General features: G+C 41.5%; 2 protein-coding genes across 3 annotated transcripts in view; one reads left to right on the top strand and one right to left on the bottom strand.

The window, feature by feature from the left end:
• SCYL2 (SCY1 like pseudokinase 2) overlaps nucleotides 1-2,657 on the bottom strand; it is a 59,494-nt gene extending 56,837 nt beyond the window's left edge. Inside the window, exon 1 of the mRNA XM_044981922.1 lies at nucleotides 2,438-2,657. The gene's annotated coding sequence lies outside the window, so the exon portion shown is untranslated. The remainder of the gene's footprint in view (nucleotides 1-2,437) is intronic.
• On the top strand, nucleotides 2,569-24,985 carry DEPDC4 (DEP domain containing 4). 2 transcript variants are annotated; one of them, XM_044981935.1, is made up of 9 exons: nucleotides 2,569-2,726; nucleotides 4,799-5,219; nucleotides 7,755-7,900; nucleotides 10,336-10,522; nucleotides 13,292-13,518; nucleotides 15,986-16,128; nucleotides 16,375-16,500; nucleotides 19,722-19,800; nucleotides 22,622-24,985. In XM_044981935.1, the coding sequence occupies exons 1-9, from the start codon at nucleotides 2,648-2,650 to the stop codon at nucleotides 22,795-22,797; spliced, it is 1,584 nt and encodes a 527-aa protein (XP_044837870.1). In that variant the 5' UTR covers nucleotides 2,569-2,647; the 3' UTR covers nucleotides 22,798-24,985. The 2 variants fall into 2 exon arrangements, with proteins under 2 accessions (XP_044837870.1, XP_044837879.1); XM_044981944.1 differs by lacking the exon at nucleotides 2,569-2,726 and adding an exon at nucleotides 3,433-3,572.
• The last annotated feature ends 408 nt before the right edge of the window (nucleotides 24,986-25,393 follow it).

Raw genomic sequence — 25,393 nt, 5'->3', positions numbered from 1 at the left:
CAAAAGCAGAGAAATTGTATCTCCCAAGAATGTGCAACACAGAATCTCAGGGTACAGAATGGGCTTAGTGGGCAAAGGACTGATGTAAAACAAGTCTGTGACACTGGGATTAAATATTAAATGAATACTTATGTGTTACCTCAAGCTTGTTAAAACGACAATAATTTAGGTCTAGTTTCCTTTTTGTCATTTATATTACTTACTTTTGTATTTCATTCAACATGGATAATGAAACTAGAACAGTAAGTTTCTTTTTCTGGTATTAACCCACTAGCACAGGGTCTTTGTGTTTGAAGACACAACATGGGAGGGGCATCTTTAAAAACTTGACTACACTGAAAGTAAACAAGTTCCTGTTCATATTCCCCTTTACATGTTCAAATTCCTTATCTGTGCTTAAGTTTGAAGAAGAGTCTCTCTGTTGAGAGGTGGAAGAATGAATGAAAATGCTTTCAATTAAACTGCAGAAAGCATTCTCTGCTAGAGGTGGCAGTTCCATGTGGTAACTGTATTGAAAAGATTGGAGAAGGCAGTAAGGGAGGATACTAACAAAAAATCATTATCAAAAGAGTGAGAATTTACAAATAGGCCTGATATGTATGATCAAATCTGCTCCTTCCCAACTTGGCTCTGCACAAAGTTAAACCATTGAATAATTCAGCAGAGGAAAGAGATAATGAGCCAATTTTCTCTCTCAGCATGCAGATTGTTTTCATAAATTAATGTCGGTTAATATTGTCAGTATATTTTTATAAATCCTTGTGTAGACAATCTGACTGAAATCTAAAATGGGTTTTGTTCTATAAAAATAGTTTATTACAAATTTCAATTACACCATATTAAATGTCAGTTGAAATAATATATCTAGAAAGACAATCCACATGGAGCAAGTACATAAAAGATTTTAACCTGGGGAGTGACAATTTCAATAACACAAATTACAGTCAAAGCAGTTGTATATAAAATATGAAAGTTAATATCAGCTTCTTCAGCAGTATTTTCAAGTCTAAAATTGAGCTACTATACGTAGAAAAAGTAACACTCAAAAGACAATGATGTAATAATGTCAAGCATCCACAAGGCATAAAGCATTTTACGCTTTTAAATTAAAAATGTAGAAGAGACGAAAAGCAAGAAAACGCCAGTATCTTAGTAACTATAATACTCAAGGGAACAAGGAGTGGGCACTCTAGAAATATTTAAGATAGAACTTTTTTTCTTCCTGTTTGACATTTGAGTACAATATCCATACAAAAACAGACCCCCAATCCTATAAATTGATGGGTGTAGAGGAGCCCTTATGCTTGCATGGAACCCCAATACAGTCAACAAGGGCTCTGTGTAGGCAAACACCAGCACAGATCAGCTTGCAGAACTGGAGCTTTACAATTTTGCTAAGGCAACATGTGAGTAAGTGGCACAAGATAGGGGAACATTAAGAATACTGAAAATAAAAATAAAGCCAAAACAAATAAGCCCCCAACTCCTCCTCAGTTTTCAGTTGAGTAATCACTTTGAGCTAGTTTATTCTCTTTTCTATTGTGGTAATGTAGGGGGGTGTTTGTGTGAAACCCATGCCACCCATCCCCCATGGCTGTATCAGTGCTCTGCTTGGTTTGTGACCCCCCGCGCAAGGCTGATCCCCCTTGCTCACAAATGGAGTAAAAGGGCTGAAAAACCTAACTCCACCCTATCATAAGTGCCATTCCACAGAGCTGGCTAGATACACACAGTGGTGCACCCTACAAAAAGTAGATTACGCCCCAGCAGCTCAACAGTGGAGCACAGGAGAAACTGGGCCTCAGTGAGGTATTTTTGATACCCAGTGGTTCCCAGTATTCTCCTTACCATCAAGCCTTCCTTTACTTGTAAAAACAATTCAAAGCACCTTTTTGAAAAGTATAAATGTTATGGACCATGTACAGTACCAATGATAACAGGGCAAAGCACATCCTGATTTCCATCACGAGTTCTGTACCACAGGGCAAGGCTGAAAACCCCAAACCCTGCAAGCTACCAAGTCGACAGACAACAGACCAAAGTTATTTATTACAGGCCCCCAGCAGGGGGTCGGGAGAGGGCGGGGACAACCTGAACTGTCACACGAGCCACGTGGGCACAAGGGCCCTTCGGGCGTTGGGAGGGAATCAACTAGCCCCTTTAACGGGTCACGTGCTCCTCGCCGGCGTGTCCTGCCCGCCAAGCCACGTATCGCCCCCCGCGGGGAGCTCCTGTCAGTCGCCACCTCGCCTGCACCCCCCGGGCTCCGCCCCCCGCGGGGAGAGGCGCAGTGGAGGGCAGCTCCGCACCCCCGCCCGGCCCGGCGCTCTGGCCCTGCACAAAACGCGGCCCGGCTGCCGGCCCTGCCCGGGAGCGGCTCCTGGGCCAGCGGGCCCCCGGTGTCGCTAGGCCGGAGGCCGCCGCTGCCCCCTCTCACCTGCGCCTACGGGAAGCTGCGGGGGCCGCGTCCCGCCGTGTGTCCGTCCGCGTCGCGCTCTCCAGCCGCGGCTCAGCCCCGTGCCCCCTGCGGCTACTCCATGGCGACCGAACCAGCGCCCGGGCCACCAGCCCCCACCCCAGCGCCACCTCACTTCCGCCGCGGGCCGGAAGTGACGTTGCGGGAGGCGGGGTGGGAAGGTGGCTGGCGATGGCGGCGCATTTGACTCCGCGGTTCAGGAGGATTCACAGCCAGAGCGAGCTGGGCGCGCGGCGGCGGCGGCGCGGAGGTGAGCGAGCCCCGGCGTGGGCCCTGGGGAGGTTGTTGTGCGGCCCAGGCGGGGGCTCCCCCTGCGAACGGCCCGGCCCCGCCCCGCCCCGCCGCGGGCGGCTCAGACCCGCCGGGGTTTGGCTGTTGTCGCCGAGCCCCGGGTCGCGTCCTCGACTAGGGCTGCCGAGTTGCACAAACTGAACAGCCCCGCCCCGCCCCTTCCCTGAGGCCCCGCCCCCGCCCCCTACATTCCCCCTCCTCGGTGGCTCACTCTCCCCTGAGTCCCCTACTCTCACTGGCCTGGGGGCGGGGCAGGGGGTTGGGGTGCGTGGGCTCCGGCTGGGGGTGGGGCCAGGGATGAGGGGGTTGGGGTGCAGGAGAGGGCTCTGGGTTTGGGGGTGCTCAGGGCTGCCGCGTGGGCTCTGGCTGGGGGTGGGGCCAGGGATGAGGGGGTTGGGGTGCAGGAGAGGGCTCTGGGTTTGGGGGTGCTCAGGGCTGCCGCGTGGGCTTACCGCGGGTGGCTCCCAGTCAGTGGTGCAGCAGAGAGGCGAAGGCGGGCTGCCCGCCCTGGCACCACAGTCTTTACAGAAAGTAGCCAGCAGATCTGGGTCCTGTGCGGGGGATCAGGAGACTCCATGTGTTGCTCTCACCTGCAGGCACCAGCTCTCATTGGCTGGGAACCTTGGGGAGGGGGCAGCGCGGAGCCAGGACAAGTAAGGATTAGCCTGTCTTAGTGCCGCAGTACCGCCGACCGGACTTTTAACAGCCTGGTTGGCAGTGCTGACCCGAGCCGCCAGGGTTCTCTTTCAACGGCGTGTTCCAGTCGAAAACCAGCCGCTTGGTCACCCTATCCCTGGCCCAGCCTGTGAGTGAGAGCTCGGACAGCTGAGCCTTTGGGTGTGCACGTGGGGGCGTATGAGCACTGCTCAGGAAAGGGTGCAGGGAGCTTCTGTGAGTCCTGGTCTTGGTCAGGCCTTTTGGTCTCAATGGGATGAGGAGAGACTCTCAGCAATGGGGGGGGGGGGCGGGGAGGTGAAGGCGGCGTCTTTGGAACAGCACTCCTGGGGCAAGGGTACTAGAACTAGGAATGCTGGAGGTGCGGCAGCACCCCTGGCTTGAAGTGGTAATAACATCCAAATACATGGTTTCTGCCTTCAGCACCCTGTCCTGGGGGAAATAATGTACCCATTTCTGAGCTCCCTTTGTAACTCTGGGTGCAGCTGCCTGCTCTTGCAATGTCAGTACCTAGACTGGTATTTTGATACTGTCATAGTAGGTTCTGGAACTAGGGGTGCTGCTGCACCCCTTGGTTTGCAGTGGTTTCCATTATATACAGGGTTTACAGTTTGGTTAAATGGTTCTCAGCACCCCCACTGTAAAAATTGTTCCAGAACCCCTGGATACTGTAGGATATAAAGGGTTAAAATAGTTTAAGAAGAAGAAGAAAAATATTTTTGGAGGCCATATAAGGTGGCTCTGTTAGCAGTTGTGGGAAGGTCTTGAAAGAGTTCATTGCTAATATATGCCTAACCAAGTTGGAGCCAACCAACATGTGTCTAAGCACCCATGGATCTAGTTCTTTCTTGAGTATCTTGATCAAATACTTACAAATGTTTGTTACTGTTTGAATGTAGTAAATGCTTATGATTTAGGCTTTTATACAATTGCTCTAAATGTGTAACTCCCCTTGGGCTTTTAGATTTAATAAAGGAATTTATGGTTAAACTAGTATCTGATGGTGCACTGTCTTACTTTTATCTAGAAGAATAATTCCAGCAGATACATTGAGATTGTTTGGGTAAAATGAAAAGAAATGCAATTTTTTATTTAGCATGTTCTTGTTTTCCTTTCCTGGCATAAGCTTGCCTGTGTATCACCTGGTGTCAAATCATTGCAGGAATTAGTTTGCTATTTTGCTACCACTTATCTCTGGCTGTGCTTTGAAAAGTTAAATTTCACTTCTGGAGAATGCAGCCAATGCACTTTCAAAAGGAAAATTAAAAATAATACACTTAAATGTTACAGTAAGTGTTTACAGTATGCAAACATAAATAATGTTTTAGTAACATGAATGCTTAAATATTTTTGCAGGAGATAGTGGTCCTTTTCAAGCAACTCGGTTATGGAATGGTATTATTCATGCTCTTCAAAGCCAGGTGGAAATAAAAAGAAGACGACAACATCTAAGGACGTACAGAAACTGCTTTACTGGCTCCAATGCTGTTGATGTGGTGCTGAGCTATCTTATGCACAGTATGTATCTAAGTAGTAATGATCTTTCTCGACTGAAAGGAGTCCGTCTCTGCCAGGCTCTGATGGATCACAAGGTTTTTGAACCAGTTGGACCAAAACTATTCAAGAATGAGAGAGAGCTAGAGTTTGAAGACACAAGTAATAGTCTTTATAGATTTCTGGACAGCCATCTTTCTCCTCTTTTACTGAAACGGAACGGATATATTGAGAATTTGTCCTCTGACAAAATACTTGAACTTAAGACGAAAAAACTTTCACGGTTAGTAATGCAGATGTATATATTTAAAGAGTCTTTCAAATGTGGGCCCAATAAATACAACAGAAATGCCGTCTTACACAATCATGAATGGGAAGAGGTGCTCCATGAGACACACTGTTTAGATGTCATTCATGCTATGAAAAAATCTGAGACCCAATTCAAAGGCAGTATATTAATTACGGAAGAATAAAAATATTTCTTGATTGTTACCTTGTGAAAATACTAAGTGACTAAAATATTTACATTAGGACTAGAAAGACCCACTTGTTCAGACCCAGATTGGGGGAGCTGTGATTTTTAGGGACCTAAAAATGTACAAACTAATTCCAATTTTTTTAATTATGTTTTTAGTGCTTTGTCTTCCAAAGAGATCCTTGAATGTGAATACACCAGTTGCGAGTGCCAAACATTCTCTGATGCTTTTTTGTTTCCTATTAAGTTATTAACAATCTCCTCTATAGCCACCCTTGGAATAGACCTTTGAGACCTGTGAAAAGTGCTGTGACACGTTCTTTGACACTTTGGGGAAATGCCACACTTAATTCACAATGATACCACTGAGGATTTTACTGGTAATACTAGAGTCACTTCAAGCTCCCACCCCGTTGACTGCATTCTTCAGTCTTTTCTTCTGAGCAGCCAATATGCCTTCTGGTAGTGGGGCAGTTCAGTAATGCAGAAGGGAGTTGGGGTAGTTGGCTAAGCATGTGACCTGGACTCTTGTGTTCTGACGCAGGCTCTAACACTGACCTCTGGCTTTAGTCAAATTACAGCCTCTCTTCCTCAGTTTCCCCACTTGAAATGTTAGTTGTTAATGTTCACGATGTGTTGTGATTATTTATGTTTATAAAGCATTATGTAGGTAGTAATATTCACCAGGATTCTTCTGCAGCCCCGAGACTCCCATCCCATATACAAAATAATCTCTTGGAAGTGTTTAAAAAAAAAATAAAAAGTTGACACTGATGCATAGACTCCAGCACAAACAGTTGGACTCCTCCCTCTAATCCAGCAGCCACAAGAGAGCATGGAAAGGGAGTCAACTTAACTATCCAGAGGCTAATAAAAATGCAGCCCACAAGCAGGATTCAAAGTAGAGTTTGTCAGGAATTTCTTCATCAAATGTTTTTCATTAAAAAATGCTGAATAGTCAAAACCCAAACTCTTTGCAGAAATGTATTATTTTTTCCTAATTTTCACTAGGAAAGTATTTCAGGTCCAGGGTGGAATGTCTAAAGAGAGACCTAAGAATAGCCAATAGTCCAGTGGTTAGGGTACAAGCAGGTACAAGTCCCTATTCTGCCTGAGTCAGACAGGGACTTGACCCTGTGTCTCCCACATCCCAGGGGAGTACCCTAACACTAGACCAGACCTGCACAACTCGTAAAGTGGCGAGGGCCATATTACTCCAAAGAAAACAGCTGAGGGCTGCAACACAAACACAACACCCCCCGCCAGCGCCGCCTAGCCCCCCTGAAATACCCCTCCCCCGGCACCACCTGCCCCGCGGAAACAAACCTTCCTTCTCCAGCGCTGCCCCACTGAAACAGCGGTATTGAACCTTGGAAATATGTTCTAGCGAGCCCCTAAGGTACTATAATTAAGGTAAAAGAAAAATGTCTTTTTGCTAGTAGAATAAGATCTTCCCCCAACTTTGTAATCAATTGCCCTGTTGAATGAATGAGGTGTGAATGAGGAAGGCATGGAAGGCAGACACCTCCAGACAGCTGCAACCCTTGGAGAGGGGATGGGAGCCAGACCAGATCAGTAGAACAGGTCAGCCACTGACTCCTCGCTCATCTCCTAAGCCCCCGCCACTGCCCACCTGCTCGCCTCCTCAGTCCCCCACTGCCCCAGTTCGCATCCTCACTGCCTGCCCGCCCCTTCAGCCCCCTTCCCTCACCTGCCGCTTGCCTACTCACCCCCCGCGGGCCGCACAGTGAGCCCACGCGGGCCGCATGTTGTGCAGGTCTGCACTAGACTGTTGGCTATGCTGGGTTGGATTTCTGTGTGTCTGATTTTTTTTACCAGAAATTCTGTCCTGGACCTGAGAAAAAGTTTGGTCAGAACCAGTAGAGGAGTTTTAAAAGGGGTGTACTGTCTGATTTGGCACAGGGATTTGAACTTCAGTCTACTGCATTGCAAGTGAGCGTCCTAACTACTGGGCTATTGGCTATTCTCAGGGTAGGGGCAGGGGTATGTCTGCACGTGCGTACCTTGCTCTCATTGTTTCATAAAAAAAACTTGGAAAGGCCTTGGTTTCAGTCTGCAGAAACAAATGTCAAAATTTTGCACAAAATGGAATTCTTGTTTTCCAGCCTGTTCTAATCCAGACAGAGCGTCATTGGTTTTTCCTTGTGCTCCTCCGTCTGTCTGTATCCATCTGTTGTCTCTTGTCTTATACTGAGATAATCCCTGTCCCAAAGAGTTTAGAATCTATGTTCTGTGTCTGTACTGTGCCTAACACAATGAGCACCTAAATGCTATGATAATACTACTAATAATTGCTGTTTATCAATGCTTTTTTCATAACAGAGCAAAATGTGAAACAATTTCAAATCCCTTAGCACTAGAAGCTGTTGATAAAAGGATAGAGGAACTTCTGCAAACTATAAATGTACATCCATCTTTACCTTTAAAGAACATAGTTAATGAACCAGTCTGTCTACTTTCAAAAGAAGGTGATTATATTTTATTTTATGAATATAATATATTTTGTGCTATTTAATATTACCACAAGGTATTTATGAACATTAAACTATAATTTGTTTTGTTGAAACAAGCAATGAATAATAGATGTTTTGAAAATTAGAAATATACCCTTTTCCAGCCTCTTAGAAAGAGAACTGGCATATCTTGCTGAAACATCATTTCCTGGCATTATTATTTGAATTTTGTGTATCTTGCTACTTTTGTAGTTGAAACAAATCTTTTGAGTAGTGCCCAGGATGTTGCAGAAAGTGACTCTTGCACTGAAACCAAGATTTTTTAAAATTACTTGCACAGAATTCAGGGCTCAATCCGTGAGCCCTTACTCACACAGTCCTATTGAAATCAGTGTAGCTATTTATATAACTAGATTACTTCCATAAGAATTTCAGGATTGGGCCCTAGTTTAATAAATTACAAAAGCATTATACACAGTTTTTGTTTGCTTTAAATTAGAAGCATTTAAAATCCATATAACAAAGGCCCATCAAAGTTCTTGCTATATTAGGAAATAAATTATAACACCAACTAGATGTTTGTGAATGGTGGGGAGACCTCAACTATTCATTTAAAAAAGTAGATACTTAATCTATGTTTAATCTGAAGCAACTATAACCACAATGCATGGAGTCTACACTCCTGCTCCCTTATTTTATTGAAGAGAAGTTATCCCTACCAAGTAGATTACATTGTGTAACACACTAAAGCTATCTAGAAATATTTTCCATTGAGGTCAAATGTTTTTGCTCTTCTTTGTTTGAACCAGGCTTTCCCTGGTGAATGTGCTTATGCCCAGTCTTTTTCCGGGTTGTGCTTATTTGATCTCTGAGGTTGTAGCCTAGAACATAAAGGAACTCTGCCAACTAGAACTTTTTAATTGACGAATTTGAAAATCAACACCCTTTCAGTAACAAGTCTAGATGCTTTTGGGAAAAAAAATGGTGGGTTTTTTCACACTTTTCTGATCACACTGCTGTTTCTGAAGGATTTTCAATGGCGGATAATGGACAAACTTGAGAGAGACAACAACAAATGTGGTCAGGAGCTGTCCTCGCAACTCCCTGCAATTGATGCTTGTCAAGCCACTTCCCTTTCAGTGTCCTTGGAGTTAGCAGTAAGCAACTGTCCTCGCGTATTCCTAACATGAAGGAAACTGAGGATCCCTGCTGCTTCTCACTGCTCCTAGATCCTCAGTTTCCTCCATGTTAGGAACACTCGAGGACAGGGGAAGCCAGGCCAGTGGATTCCCACAGCTCCTCCCAGACTCAGTGATTCCTATCTCCTGCCTGGACTGCTATTTCCCTCTTGGCCCCAGGTTGTTCCTACCTCTGAGTAGAGGGTTACAGACAGAGGATGCTGCTATTTTCCTGGTGGTCCTCCTATGTAGGTGATGGAGGATCATCATCACATTTTCCCAGCCTAAATCCAGAGAGAGGGTCTTGTTGGGGAATTTCCTCTGGCTCCTATTCCTACTGTCTCCAGTCTTGGGCGCAAGGGACAAGGTGGGTGCTGTCACTTCCTTCTCCCTGGTCCAGCTGAGGAACCATGTACTCCTGAATCCTGTTGTGTAGTCTGGCTGTGAAAGAGGCTTGCCTGGCCTCCCTGACTGGCTCCCAGCCCCATCCAGAAGTCTTGGGATTGAGGGGAGACTCTCTCTCCTAGTCCCTTCTGCCCTAACAAATGTTGGCTCCATGCACATATCCCAGGCTTCTTTGTGCAGGAGTCCAGGAAGAAAGAGCCCAAGTCACACTCCTAAAGCCACACACCAGCAGTTCTTGCAGAGCCTGGGGAAGAACATTCCTGTGAACTCCTCTCAAAAGCATACAAGACTACAGTGCAACTGTGATCAAAACAGTGAAACTGATTCTATGCAGAGTAGTCCTGCACACAGCAATCAAATTGAAAAAAAACTGAAAAGAATATTCTCTCTAAGCACCTTAGGGACTCATGTAAAATAGCCCATACCAAATTTTCAGATGGATATATGATTTGCAGGCTTACATTGCCCTTCTTAAAAACACAATCTGTTGGGAGTTTTTTTGGTTATAAGGGTCTTTCCTTTTTAAAATGTATTTATTCTCATGTATTTTGTTACTGTATATATTAAATGTTGTTAGAGCAGGTAGTTATAAAAAGTAATAACTTAGAAACAAAAAATATTTAAAAGCTTTTTGCCCAGTTTCCTTAAGACACTCACCCCCTAAAAAACAAAATAACATAATTTACATCTAATGAATATATTATATATGTAAGATGGGCTGATTTTATTTCAAATCAATCAAAAATTCCTCTTTTGGTATTTACATATATGCTATGTGTATCTACTCTTGTTCCCAGTAACCGTGACTTCTGTGTTTTTTTTTTTTGTTTTTTTTTTTTTTTTCCATCTTCCTGTTTGTACTCCTAGTTATAGATGATGTCTGGAAACAACAGACTCTGTTACGGCTACTGCAGTTAATTGATCTTCCAGTCCTGGAAAATATTTTGGAGTTTCCAGACAAGAGGAAAAATGATCATCTTGGCAAAGAGGAAGATCTGATTATCTCAAATACTTTCCTTGACAGAGAGGTCACGTGCAGCCTAAATTTGCCTGAGTTAGTTATAAAAATATATATTTTTATAAAAATGTGAATAATTTAGCATTTCACTGTTTGATCACACATTAATTTCACTCTGGCTTTCAAGACTTCTGCTTTAAGTGGGCAAGGTAGGCTTTGTGGGTGAGGCAACACCTTTAGATTAGAATAGGATGAGCATGGATTTCTCTCTACTGCCTTTCAGAAATAGCAAGGGAATTCACTGAGACTGCAGCTCAGAGCACTCAGAAGCTAAGAGGTGTTTAAATAAGCAAAATTACATTTTTAACTTGAGAGGATGGGTGAACACTTCCCCTTCTTCTAGACTGGATATTTCACAGCTAAATGCTTCTTTCTTATACAAATATGGGGAGTGAAATATGTGAATTTTGGTCTTATTTTAGGGCTTTCGTAACTGAGGTATCTCAAAGGGGTATATACAGTCCTTTTCTTGGTGGTTTTAAGTGGAGGTGCAGTGAGTGTGTAAAGCAAATGGAGCAGCCATTATTACAGATAGCAAGGGAAAGCCCCTGCTGTGACAAAAGGGTCATTGTACCACAGAAAGAAAGATGTGGCGATTTGGTGCCAGCCTGTTTGCTTTTCCAAACCTTCCAGTATTTCTAAACTATTCCTGATGATCACCATCTGGGTTGTTTTACCACATGGCAGTACAGCTGAAGAAAAGTTTCATTTTGTAGCATGGAACGTGCAGCCTCTTGCATGTGGGTAGCCTGAGGTCAATTCATAAGAGGAATTACTCTGCCATTATGCTAGTATTTATCCTGAGCCATGTTTTGAAAAGTTAGTGTGGCTTCACTTCAGAATTCATCCCAGTTTTGATAAATTTTGGTCAGTCTGTGTACCCCCAAAAAAGCATCTGCATTACAATAGTCTGTTCACATGGAAAATGTTTGAGAATCAAAGCAAAATACATTGAGAGTTTAGATAACCAGTGAAGCTCCAGTTGCTGCTAATTTCTAACTGGTATAAGCTGTTCAAATTAGTTTTAGGTGGTTGAAGGTGGCCTGAATTGATTCTAAGAAACACCTCTGGTCTTGAAGCCAGTTTTGTAAAAATGGGTGTCTTCAACCATCTAAAACCCATTAAAGCTGTAGCATAGATCCAGTTTTAAAATCAAATTAAGCCGAGCTATTTTTCTTTCAGCAACAGTTCCATTTGAGAACTCACGGTATATTCAAACAGTTGATTACAGTTCCAGTATCGGTATCTCTGAACCCACTAACCAAGGGTATTTTCCAGATTCATACTGCAATGAAGTGGTGTCTCAGGATATTGGAGAGAATGGACTGAAATCAGGATCTCAGCTGCGCCTTTTCAATTCTGTGGCTCTCTGGGTTGCATGCTTTCTGGCAGCCTACAGTGAGGTTTACTTATGCCTGGAAAAACAATTACTGGTATTCCCTTTGCTTATGCTGCCATGTGGGATGTGTGTACCCATACTTAGCCATGAACTATCTAGAATGGGCTCTCAAACTTCATTGCATCGTGACCCCCTTCTAAAAACAAAAATTACTACACGACCCCAGGAGGGGGGTCTGAAGCCTGAGCCCAAGGGCTTCAGCCCCAGGCAGTGGGACTTGGGCTTCAGTTCTGGGCCCCAGAAAGTCTAAGCCAGCCCTGGTGACCCCATTAAAATGGGGTCGTGACCCACTTTGGGATCCCAATCCACAGTTTGAGAACTGCTGATCTAGAAGAATATTTCCTATTGGAGCCATAAATGTCCGTTTGTGGGACCTAACATTACAAGAAGAGAGTTGCTACCATTCTTACCGCATGCAGTGGTGGTGTAGCTGTGTTAGTACCAAGGTATTAAAGAGACAAGGTGGGTGCGGTAATATCTCTTACTTGACCAACATCTTTTGGTAAGAGATCTTCAGGTCTGGGCTGCAGAAGAGCTCTGTGTAAGCTCAAAAGCTTGTCTCATCAACAGAAGTTGGTCCAATAATAGAGATTACCTTGCCTTGCCTTGTGAGGTAACTCCCTTCTCTTCATGTGTCATTACATTAATGCCTGCATCTGTAATTTTCACTCCATGCATCAGAAGTGGTTTTTTACCCACGAAAGCTTATGCCCAAATACATCTGTTAGTCTTTAAGGTGCCACCAGACTCCTTGTTGTTTTTGTGGATACAGACTAAGATGGCTACCCCTTGATACTTGATACCTCGCCCACCTTAGCTCTCCTTTTGCCCCAGGCAGTTGACAGTCTTGGATCCATCTGTGTGCAGTGCTTTTGCCTGCAGTGGCAATCTTTAGTGCTTATTTCTTGTTCTTTCCTAGTTAGTTGTTGGCTTCCTTTCATTTGTCAGGGTTTTAAGTGTTTGGTTTTTGTTTTTAAATTGAATGTCTAGTTTCTTTGCTCCTTTAAAGTTTCAGCCAGTGTTTGGTTGTGTAGCTGGATAACTATTTTTCCCTTGTGATGGCTGAAACTGACAAGGCAGGACTGTACTGTCACAACTTGCATTTCTGAAGTGTTTGTGACAGACCGCACCATTGTGGCTTCCTTTGTCTGAGGGAAGGCAAACCTCAGCCATATTGTTGTAGTCTAGGGAGGTGAGTTAGTTGTTAATTGCAGTAGTAGTTCAGTGGACTTATAACTACAGCATCCAGCTACATTATTTAATTGCTTATTAAGTAAGTTGTATGATGCAGTTGTTCAAATATGCATGTAGTTGTAGGTGTCTGGTTAATTTTTCTGAATGTTAGTTTAATAAAGTGTTTTACCTAACATTAAATGTAACTACTAAAACTAACTTTCTCTCCCCAGGCTTGACAAATGGCTTTTTGCAGCAATTGAATGCTTGGAGTATTTTCCAGACCAGCTAATAGTGATGGTTGGTCAGCAGTTACTTCAAATCAGTAATGAACCAAGTCACTTGAATATGCATAAGAAGATACTTTTTGATGTGATAGCAAAATATTATAATCAAGTGAGAGACCCCCTTTTCAGCAATCATGATCTTGATATTCATTCAGGAATTGTTGAACTTATAGGTAAGTGCATAATCTTTATTTACACATTAAGGAAATTAAAACTTCTCTTAACTTAATACTAATACAGACATCTTATGAGTAGAATCACTTTATGCTACAGTTTCCCTGTCAACCAAAAGAGGGATTCATAGCTTATGGACTCACGTTTCCATTAATAGAGAATAAACTAACAAGGTAAGGGACCAGAAAAATTCTCTTAATTCTAAGATTCAATTCAGGCTATGATAAGTTCTTCCTGATTCTGAAACCTTTGTGGCAAACAAATCTTCCCAAAACAAAATAACAGCAAGGGTTATCTTAAATTTGGATTTAAATGAAACTCTAGCATGAGTTTGTCTTTTCTGTACACCTTAGGTCTTGCAGAATGTATGGAATGTTACCTGAATGCTCAGTTTTCAGAGATGCTTCACAGAGCTTAGTGCCACATGAGCTCAGTGATGATACGGAAGACATTGAGCATGTTCCTGCCTAGGACTGACACTTGGCAAAGAGACCCTTTTTAATTAAAATAAAGGGAGCATAAAAAGGAATCTGTGGTAAGACTACAGTAAATTCCCAACCCACGATTACTTATTAGAAATAGTTGATTTACTTAAAAAGGAATTCTAGCCTACCATACTTTCACATAAAGGGAGGCGGGGGAAAGGCTCGTGACATAAATCACTGAAAGAACTCCATGCTTTAGCTCCCTCATTATTCCCCATTTATTTAAAATCTCTTCTTAAGCTAAACAGTATGTTCTATGAACATGCCACGCTAATTTGTGCCAGTCCTGTGTCACTTCCCAAACTTTAGTCAGCTAAAATCTGCCTGGGGAACAGTTTCTAATATAGGCCCAGCTTAGTTTCGGACAGGTGGTGGTCCTAACTTCATAATTAATATATTTAGAAGTGGACCTCTGTTTAAGCATTCCAGTTCTTTAGGTTTGATTGTCTCCTGCTGCTCATCAGTCTATACAAGAGGCACAGCTCATGCATACATTAGGAGGAGGTTATACTTATTTTACCACTGGTTGCAAAGTGCAGGCTATAGAGTTGCCTAGGGTTGCCTGTATATTAATCTTTATTCTGCTGGCTGATGCTTTTGAACAAAGGGCCCTGTGCTGTAACCCTTATTCAGGTAAACATGCCATTGATCTTACTTCAGTAGGACTGCAGGACCAGGCCTACTTTAGTTGTTGGCTATTCCAGAGGGCAAATTTGGCCTGGGGCTGGGGAGGGATTGTTACATGCTCACACAGTCACTGTTGCAGCCAATTGAACACAGTCTACTCTTGCTGTGTGTGTACTGCAGATGCTGAAAACTTGTATCTCCATGAACCCACAGCCAGCTTGATTTCAAAAAAAATTTTTCACTGTCAACAGAAAGCTGAAATAATCTGTTTTTAAAAATGAAACTATAACAAACACAAATAAATCAACCCCGCCCCTCACCACCACTACCCCTAAAATAAAAAGGGCACCATGGTTAGTGTGTGCATGCAGGTGCAAGTAGTCAAGTGCATCATAGACTTTAAGACCACAGACTTTAATATCACATGTCCCTTATTGCTTTTAGCACACACGCTCCTTTCACTTTCCTCCAACCCACTTAAAGCATCCCAATAAAGCTTTTACATTTTTTTTTACAGCTCCTCCTGATCTGTGATTAAACCTCTGTGGCAGCTGGAAACTGTCCTTCATCAGTTATCTAATCTGTCAACTTCTCCATATTTTCCTTCACCTTGGTCTTCTGATGCTCTTCTCTTTTCTACATTTGCTCACTCTCTCTGCTTTCTACCTTCATTCATACTTTCTTCTTTTCCAAGTCTCAGTGTGCTTACATATCAATTCTAGTTGCTTTTATTCTTTCAAAGAAAATAATTGGGCCAATCTTCTTTTAATTATAGTTTGCATTTTGCTAGACATAATTATCTGGACCAGTGACTAGAGCAGAGGACTGGGAATCAGAGATTGGTGGCTCTGCCGCTGACCTGCTGTGACTTTAATCTCTCTGCCAGTTTCCCTGTTTGTTAGATGGGGATAAAGATACTTACCTTTGCAAATGCTCTGAGATCTACAGATGAAGAATGCTATATAAGAGTTTGATTCCTGCCTTGTCCCTTTACCACACAAAGGGTGTAGCTTGGTGGTTTAAAAAGCTCATCAGCAATGGGAATGGTGCAACAGTGAGGCACACTGGTCATGTTGCATCACATCATATAATGGAGCAGTTAAGGATTCAGTCAAAGGTAGGGAAACACAAACTGTACGCACATGGTAAAATGGAGGTTCTGCATCTGGTACATGTAAGACTTCATGATATCCAGAGGATGTTGTTTTAAAAATATATTACTTGCCTAGCTCTAAGACAAAGGCTATATGGTTTTAAGCCTAGAATCCGAAACTGACTCCTATTTAATTACATTTTCTTGATTCTGTTCAAACGACTAGACTGCACTATATACAATATTTCACTAACATTGCAGAGAATGGAAAAACAGCACAAGCCCTGGAGGCATCGCAGCTTTACTTAAGATTACTAGTGCCAAACATCCGAGAAGAACTGCGTAGGCTACTGATGTTTATGGCTGTTGCGTCAGAACCTGGGGGCTACAGGTTACAAAAACAAGTAAGTATTGCATTGAAACGTAGTGTATAAATTATCACTCCCCCATAGTAACATTAATAGACTTTTTTTTTAACAGCCATAGAAACTGACCCGTTACAACATTTCAATCTGATGCTTTTAAAACTAACTTAAATGGATTTTTTTCACAGTGTAGATTTTTGTCACCTGTTTATAACGATCATTTAGCTAACGCCTAGAATAACTGCAAGCAAATCTAATCCAGGTCATTATTCTTCTGTTTTATAGTTTGATAATAGATCAGTGATCATCAAGACTTTTACCAAGGCCGTTTTACAAAATAAAGGATTGTCAAAAACACAGACTGAACAGCTAATCCAGTTACTGATGATGTATCATACTGAACTCTTCAAGGTATTTCCTTTTCATCTGACACACTTTGACCGTGTCATTTTAGATATTAATTGTCAAAAAGCAGCTTTATATGAATGTGCTTGTTTGTATATGTCATGGCAACCTGTAAAAGCTACACAGTCTTGTAGGACCAGAAAATGTTCCAGACTAATTCAGTTTTTGTGGACTACAAGGGGAAATCTTCTAAAATCATTGGCCTCTACTTTCATTGTCCCCACCCTCAAATTCTCAGGCTCATTGTAGCCCTTCTCTCTCTAGCAAAGCAGTGTTGGAAACAACTCCCTGCAGAAGCCAGCTAATGTACTTCGAGTGCTAACTAGAGGGAGTCATTCAAAGGTGAACTTCTGCAGAGGCTGAGCACACGCTGGCAGCGTCTCTCGGCCCCAGGAATTAACTTAGTATTTTAAAATCTTTCTTACTTTTGGCAGTTAATATATAAACCCAGTAGGTAAATCATATATTTCCCATTTGTCAATGATAAATCCATTATGAATAAGCAGAAATACTTGTATAGCTTTTTCAGTTACATTCAACTATCTCTTGCATATGAAAAAATGTACTTTTTCTAGCTATTTAATTTAAGTTTTTAGCTAACGCATATTAAAACTACACTATTTGTTTTAGTTATTTTTCCAGTTGCAAAACTAATTAAAAAAGACAACTAGGAAAATGTCTGGTAGTTCAAACTCCATCTCAGCTGCCTGAAAATCAAATGGTAAATATTCTCTGGATAGTGTATATTGGAAAAAAATGCTCATATTAAACCAACGCACTGAGGCACACAAATATTCACATGTCCCTTTTTATTTCGTATCAGCTGGGGTCAGAAATGGAAGCATTAAAATAGCATAGGAAAAGCTGCTATTGCACTATTTCTGGTTCAGTTGAAATTATCAAGTATTAGAAATAGGGAAAGACTCTCTATGTGAGATGTCTGTGTTTCTCAGGTAAATAATTAGATAAACAGTAGAGGTTTGGGATGTTTACTAGAATTTTCAAACCTTGTGAGTTTTGCCAGAAGGGCACAAGCAGGGAATCTATTCCCCCTGAAGGGAAATGCATGTGGATGATCATCAGTACTTATCTCCCAAACCCTCTTTTCTTCCCTCATACATACAGAATCACTTACTTTAGCACATCCCTTGCTTTTCTAGGACGCTGCAATTATGAGAACTTGGCCTCCAGTTCTGCAAAGAGTTGCACACAGATGGACCTTTGCACCCACACAGAGCCCTTTTAAAGTCAAATGGGCCTGCCCCCGTACAATTCATTTAAGTATTGAGGCCTTAAGCAGCTGACTCAATGCTATCTTGAAATGTTGCCAAACTGAATTAGTCTATTTAAAAAACATGAACTTTTTTAGTGTAAGGTTATGTACAGGGAGAGGTTGAAGCTACTTTTCCATGATAAGCTGAGTTAGAAACCACACTTCTCAAGCTTTGACCAAAAAGAACCAACTTGCTTGAAATTTCACTTGCAGGATCTTAGCCCAGGATAGAATATTTCTGGATACCTTGGGAGAAATTTTAAAAAAGCTGCTTGGGAGATAAAATATGTTTCAGTTCTGGGATACTTTCCAGATATTTATTTGGTTTGTCATACCTCCAGAATGGTTTGGCTTAGAAACTTCACCTTTGATTTATTATCTTGGCCTGTGTGGGGGGAAGGGGATTAGCTAGTTTAGACATTTCCACATTTCTTAAAGCTACTGAAGCATAATACAGATGGCCATAATGGAAGTGTGACACTAGCAGGTAGAGTTGGTCTGATCTGACAGTTCCCATCCAGCTTGCTATCTCTAAGGATACCTATCAGCAAACATTTAAATCTTTAATAAAAAAAGATTTTTAGTTTCTCTAACTTAAGTTGTAGATAACACCGAGCAGATGAATTTTAAGAACAGATTTCCTTAAAAGAATCTTACAGTTTTATAATCAGTCTGAACTTTTGACAGTCTGGATATACAAAGTTAATAGTATCTGAACAAAAGAAAGAGGTCACCCAAACAATTTGTATTTTTATCACCACCCCTAAAACAACCATAAATGTAATTAGTGCAATAGGCTCAGTTATTAATGATTCCAACTAACAAGTCGTCTTACTAGGAAACCAAACTCTGAAATTGCTGTTAATTTACAGCTTATGGCCCTGATCCTGAAAACATTTTATGCGCATGCTTAACTTTATAATAAAGAGTAGACCCCTTGAAGCCAGTGAGATAGTGAAGTTAAGCATATGAATGTTTGTAGGATCAGAGCCTAAGGTTTCATTTAAAACAAAACTACGCTGGTCCTTCTGTCACTAATTTTCATGACCTTTACTTTGTTTAAAATACAGTAGAACCTCAGAGTTACGAACCACCTCAGGAATGGAGGTTGTTTGTAACTTTGAACAAAATGTTATGGTGGTTCTTTCAAAAGTTTACAGCTGAACATTGACTAAATACTGCTTTGAAACTTTTCTATGCAGAAGAAAAATACTGCTTTTAACCATCTTAATTTAAATGAAACAAGCACAAAGAGTCCTTACCTTGTCAAATCTTTAAAACTTTCCCTTTATTTTTTTAATAGTTTAACACAGGACTGTGCTGTATAGCAGGGGTTCTCAGCCTTTTTCTTCCTGAGGCCCCACAACATGCTATAAAAACTCCACAGCCCACCTGTGCCACAACTGATTTTCTGCATATAAAAGCCAGGGCCAGCGTTAGGGGGTAGCAAGCAGGGCAATTGCCTGGGACCCAATGCCACAGGGGCCCCTGCAAAGCTCAGGCTTTGGCTTCAGTCCCGGGTGGCAGGACTCAAGGCCCCAGGATCCAGCCCCATCTGGTGGGGCTTTGGCTTTCTGCCCTGGACCCCAGGGAGTCTAACACTGGCCCTGCTTGAAGGACCCCCTGAAACCTGCTCATAGCCTCTCATGGGGCCCTGTACAGTGTTTGCTTTTTTTTGTCTCTGCTGCCTGATTGTGTACTTCTGGTTCCAAATGAGGTGTGTTGGGTTGATTGGTCAGTTCGTAATTCTGAGGTTCTACTGTACATTACTACTTTTTGAATAAAAAAACCACTAACAATTTACTTTGGGTTTTTAACACATGTACCAGGAGTGCCCATTTATATGCTCAACTTTAACTTCATCTTTAAGGGTTTTGCCTATTGTGTAAGTATGCATTTTATAATGAACTGTATGAACACCAACTAAATATCTGAAAATTTTGTTCTTGTGCAGACCCCTTTAATTCTGTTGGAACTAATTAGCAAGAAACTTACGAGCTTGCTGGAAGGACAAGATCCTGATGCCAGTTCAGGTAGAAAGTCTGATATTGTGCATTGTTATATGAGTAGTTGCATGTAAATGAGTTTAATGCACTACATATCAAATTATGGTGAAATGCTTTTTCTGACTGCCTCATCCTCTATTGTTCTGATAGTAGGGCTTTAAGTGGTTTAATTCATTAAATCATTTAATGATTACCCACCTAAAACAAAGCATAAATTAAATGGTGACCGAGGCCATATTCTATCTAACTTCTCTGCAGTCCCGTAACTGATTATGTAATTTCCTTCACAAAGTTAAATTCAGTAAAAAATAGTGTAAAATATGATTTGGCTAAGGACATATAAACTATTACTTTGGTAGAATTTTTTGTTCACTTTTCTACTTAACATACATTATTAAAAGGGAAAATTACTTACTGTAATTTGGTTTCTCTGAACATTTCTTTTGTCTGTGTTCCTGTTGTGCTTCTACCATAAGGCATGCACAAACTACCCTAGCACTCAAAGGTTTTTGGGTTTGTGCTGCAACAGTAGATGTCTTGTGCAAAGACCAGTTGATTCCTTTTTGCTTGCAAGAACATTGTCCTTCAATTTCTTGATGAGCAAGAAGCAAAGAGTTCCTTAATTCCTAAGCATAACTTAGGCTAGAGCAGGGGTAGGCAACCTATGGCACAGGTGCCGAAGGCGGCATGCGGGCTGATTTTCAGTGGCACTCACGCTGCCTGGGTCCTGGCCACCAGTCCAGGGACCCTGCATTTAAAATTAAATTAAAATGAAGCTTCTTAAACATTTTAAAAACCTTATTTACTTTACATACAATAATAGTTTAGTTATATATTATAGACTTATAGAAAGAGACTGTCTAAAAACGTTAAAATGTATTACTGGCACGCAAAACCTTAACTTAGAATGAACAAATGAAGATTTGGCACACCACTGCTGAAAGGTTGCTGACCCCTGGGCTAGAGTATGTATAAAAAATATTTTAATCAATATTTGTCTGGGAATAGATTTTTTTTTCCAGTTAATTCCTTTGCTTCTGGCCCTGCTTCTAAAAATGTCGTCCTCCATAATTGTCCTTTAACCACTTTGCTATTTCTATCATCTGGTTATAAGTGGCCCTATCTTGGTCTATACATTTGTTAGATAGTACAATTTAATAGTTTTAGTAAATAACACTACTAACCAAATCCTCTATGAAGCTGCAATTAAATGGACTTTGTGTAGGGAGAACAAAAGGAACTCTTCTTTTCTGTGGGTCTTAGGCCTCTGAGTATCCACCTAGCAGATCCAGACTCTACTTCAGCCCATGGATTATAACCAGTATCTTGACATAGATGAGCACTGGCCTTATCCTATGCCGGGGTGGGCAAACTATGATCCAAGGGCCGCTTCCGGCCCGTCAGACATTTTTATCTTTCCCCTGAGCTCCCATTGGAGGCTTGTCCTGCTCCGCCCGGCCGGCACTCCCAGCAGGGAGTGTGTTCAGGGGCTTGCCCTGCTCCAGTACTCTAGCTGGGGAACGGTGCCAGAGGTTTGCCCTACTCAGCCCCCGTCTCACAATTCCAGCATCTTCAGGCACATGCAGAGCCACACTGCACAGGCACGACTTCACTACGCTGTTTCCAGGATCAGAACCCCGCCCCTACATGGCAACACCCACCCACCCTCTCCATGGCAGAGTGCCCAATTCCCTCCCGGTCTCCTAAGGCCCCACCCTTGAGAGCCTCAAAACCACCCAGGAGCCGCACCCATCCCAGCTAGGGTGCCTCTGTCCATGGCAGTGCCTGGTACAGCTGCCTTGGTGTCACTGCCAGTAGGTCCCCTAGGAGTCCCTGGCACCCCCCCCCCCGACCCCATGATTCCATCCTCCCTCAACTTTGGTAACATCCTTTATAGAGCTCCCCCATGCTACACCCCATAAAGTCCCCCCACTGGGCATTCATGGTCCGCCATACAATTTCCATACCCAGACGTGGCCCTCAGGCCAAAAAGTTTGTCTACCCCTGTCCTATGCCAAACTCTTCTGTCCAGTGGTGAGGCCAGAATGACCAAGTGAAGAGTTAAGAACTGTCTAGTGTAGCTCTATTCAGCTTTGTACAAATACAAAATGGGAAATAACTGGCTAAGCAGTAATGCTGCAGAAAAGGATCTGGGGGTTATAGTGGGTCATAAATTGAATAAAAGTCAACAGTATGGTGCTGCTACAAAAAAGGCAAATGTCATTCTGGAATGTATTAACAGGAGGGTCATATGTAAGACACACAAGATAATTGTTCAGCTCTGCTTGGCACTGGTGAGGCCTCAGGTGGAGTACTGTGTTCAGTTCTGGGCAGCACACTTTAAGAAAGATGTGAACAAATTGTAAAGAATCCAGAGGAGAGCAACAAAAATAAGAGAAAATATAAGGAACCTCTGAAAGAATTGGGCATGTTTAGTCTAGAGCAGAGAATACTGCGGGCAGGGTGGGAGACATAGGTCTTCAAATATACAAATGGTCGTTATAAAGAGGGTGCTGATCAATTTCTCCATGTCCACCAATGGTTAGGACAAGCAGTAATCAGCTTAGTTTGCAGCAAGGGAGATTCAGGTTTGATTTTAAGAAATACTTTCTAACTATAATGATTAAGCCCTGGAACATACAGGGAGGTTATGGAATTCCGATCACTGGAAGTTTTTAAAAACTGGTTACACAAACACCTATTGGTATACTTAATCCTGCCACAGCATCAGGGGTTGGAGTAGATGATCTCTTGAGGTCCCGTCCAGCCCTACATTTATATGATTCTGCTATTAAATATATAAAGGTGTAATATCCGTAAAATAATCCTAACCTTTTTTCCTATTAAGGCTTCACCTTTTGTCAGCGTTTGACTCCTGAAGAATTTGAAGACCAAAAGCAACAAACAAGGCACCATCTTCTTGAGTTGATTCAAGAGATGGACAGTAATCCCACCATTTCTCTTAAGCAGAAAAAGAAGCTATTCAAAGAATTCCAAAAGCATCATTCTGTAGCACTGTTGTAGTGATTTTGACACCAAATGCGGTTTTGCACTGTAGCAGAATGTTGTAAATGAGCCTTGTCAACTATTGTTTTTATAATGCTGATATCATGCTTATGAAGAGGACTCCTTTTCATAAGCATTCATTGTTAAAGGGTTGTATTTTTTGAACGACCCTAGTATTAGACATTTTTTTCTACAGTAGGTAAGAATGCTGGGCCTCTATTGCTGCTCTAAGTTTAGGGTCTGGTGACATTTCTATTGTGAAAGTTGTCTAGGTTTTATAGTCTGGCTGAAATTCTGCATTCAAAGCACTTTTACTCTGACCTAAGTTAGAGTTACTAAATTTCTGGGTATTTTAAAATTTTGTATGTCTTTAGTTCATAAATTTAGTCTAGTTCTAGGACTTATCTACATGGTGAGTTGGTGTGCATACAGTGCATTAGTTGGGGAGTATGTCAAAGTGGACTATGGAACTTTTAATGCACCGTAGCAGCATCCAAATGGAAAATTAGTGTGCAGCAATCTAGTGTGCTGTATGTTCACATCCTAGCTTGCCACATGGACACGCCTCATGGATCTATAGGGCACAGATAGAACAGTAAGAGTGTGCTGCAGAAAACTGACTTATGTTGGTGTACACTAGAGCCCTGCATGGGACTTTTTTTTTTTTTTTTAAATCCTGCTTTCATCCCTCCCTGCAATTCCCACTCCCTCATTGTTTCTTGCATTTTTATCCGACTCCTACCTTAAAACCCACAAGAGAGACAGATTCCTCTATTCTACTGGGGGAAAAACCTGTCAAATATATTATATAAAAAAAATGGAATTCAGCCAGAATTTTACCACCAAACGAATAAAACAAATATTACTTAAACCATGTAAAAATACTTTAACTCCTGGTATAATAAACATCAAATCTTTCTATCCCTCACGTACATTTAAGCATTAAAAGGTTTAAAGTGTTTTATTGCAAATTACCACAGTTGTGTGGATTTTTGTTTTTTTGCCCACCCAATCTCACCCACAACAAAGCTATTATGACAGCGGGACCCATGGGATCCCAGTCCCACTGCAGAGCTCTGGTCTACCCCATAGATACAGGGATGGGCAGGTTTGTGTAGTAAATGTCTGATACAGAAATATTTGATTCCTGATTATAGCTGTATATGTGTATAGTATGTTACCATAATGGTTCTTTGAGTAATTCTTAAATTATATTGTCCTATTAAGACTTAAATAATTGCCTTAACTGATCTATTTAAAGTGTACATGTACCAGTTAAACACTTTAGTATGAGGCGATAACTCTTACCTGTGGAAATGTCTTACACACCCTTAGTGTTAGATTCTTGTTACCTCAGATTTTTTATCTGTTTAACTTTCTTCAGTTATTTTAGATTTGGCTATGGCAGCTGAGTCCTTAGTATTTGAGGCTGCAAACATAGCCTTGTATGCACAGCTTGTGTTTTGTAAAATCCTGATTTAAAAACTTGCATAATGTTGAGTAAAAGTTGAGGAGTAGATTACTTTATCTATGATGACCTCAGAAGTAGTCTGCGGGGAGGATGAAGTGTGTGTGAGGTATAGCTTCAGTTCTTTATCCTCTATCTGCTACTATAATGCTGTGAAACATCATTTTTTGGAAAGAAATAGGATTTAGACATCAACTTTGAAATATACATAACAATGGCTAAAATTTACTAAGAGACAATCTAACATTTTGAGCTGCAGCACAGATGGTTTTGAGGAAAGTTTTGGAACTTGAGTAGACTGCATATGTGCACTTTTTAAAAATTTTTATCCTTGAATTGGTTGATCTACTGGAATAATCTTGCTTTAGGAATTTAAAAATTAAATGTTAATGTATCGGTTATAAAGATTTGTGTAAGAAGATTGGAAAAAATCAGTGTTTTATATTATGACTTTAATTTCACATTAAATAAGTTGATTTGTACTAGTATTAAGTAGGTAATCATTATCTACAGAGGCTTAACATCTTTCAAGATAGATGACAAATTAAGTACATTGTTTCCAAGATACTCAAACACTGCAAATTCCAAAAGCACATTAAGCTACTTTAAAAAGGGGTTGGAGCATTTAAGTTGCCATTTATTTAAATCACTTACAATTATACAAGCAAGATTACTACTGTATACTAAAGGGTCTATAGTTTACTAATTCAGTAAAATAATAACGCCATGAAATAAATCTCTTCCCTTAAGCTATTGCAGTGGCTTTCCTTTGACACTTAATTTCAAAAGTGTTTGCTTTACCTTAGTAGGAATTTACTGTTTCTACCAGTCGGATGAACAAATCTTATGTAACATCTTGGCCAAGGAGAATGCTATATTAGTGGGGCCTCATTTTTCAGAGGTGTTGAGCTCCTACAGCTCCTGTTTGTTCTTTTATAGTACAGTTTTGGTATTCAGCCTGTGAAACATCAGGCCCTTACCCAGTTAGGTACTTAGAGTCCTACAACATTTGAGTCATGTCCTCTATGAGGGAGGAAAAAGCAGCCTCTCCATGTTAAGCGTGAGGCTTTCTTCTAAATGAAGTATGAAGATGGGTTCTATTGGGGGAAAGGGAGCCTGGCAAAAAATAAGTTACTATACTTTCAG

This window comes from Mauremys mutica, chromosome 1 (assembly GCF_020497125.1).
Source record: "Mauremys mutica isolate MM-2020 ecotype Southern chromosome 1, ASM2049712v1, whole genome shotgun sequence".
In the NCBI taxonomy this organism is placed as follows: domain Eukaryota; kingdom Metazoa; phylum Chordata; order Testudines; family Geoemydidae; genus Mauremys; species Mauremys mutica.
The sequence above is the reverse complement of the archived record's forward strand: the minus strand, read 5'-3'. Positions and strand labels throughout refer to the sequence as shown.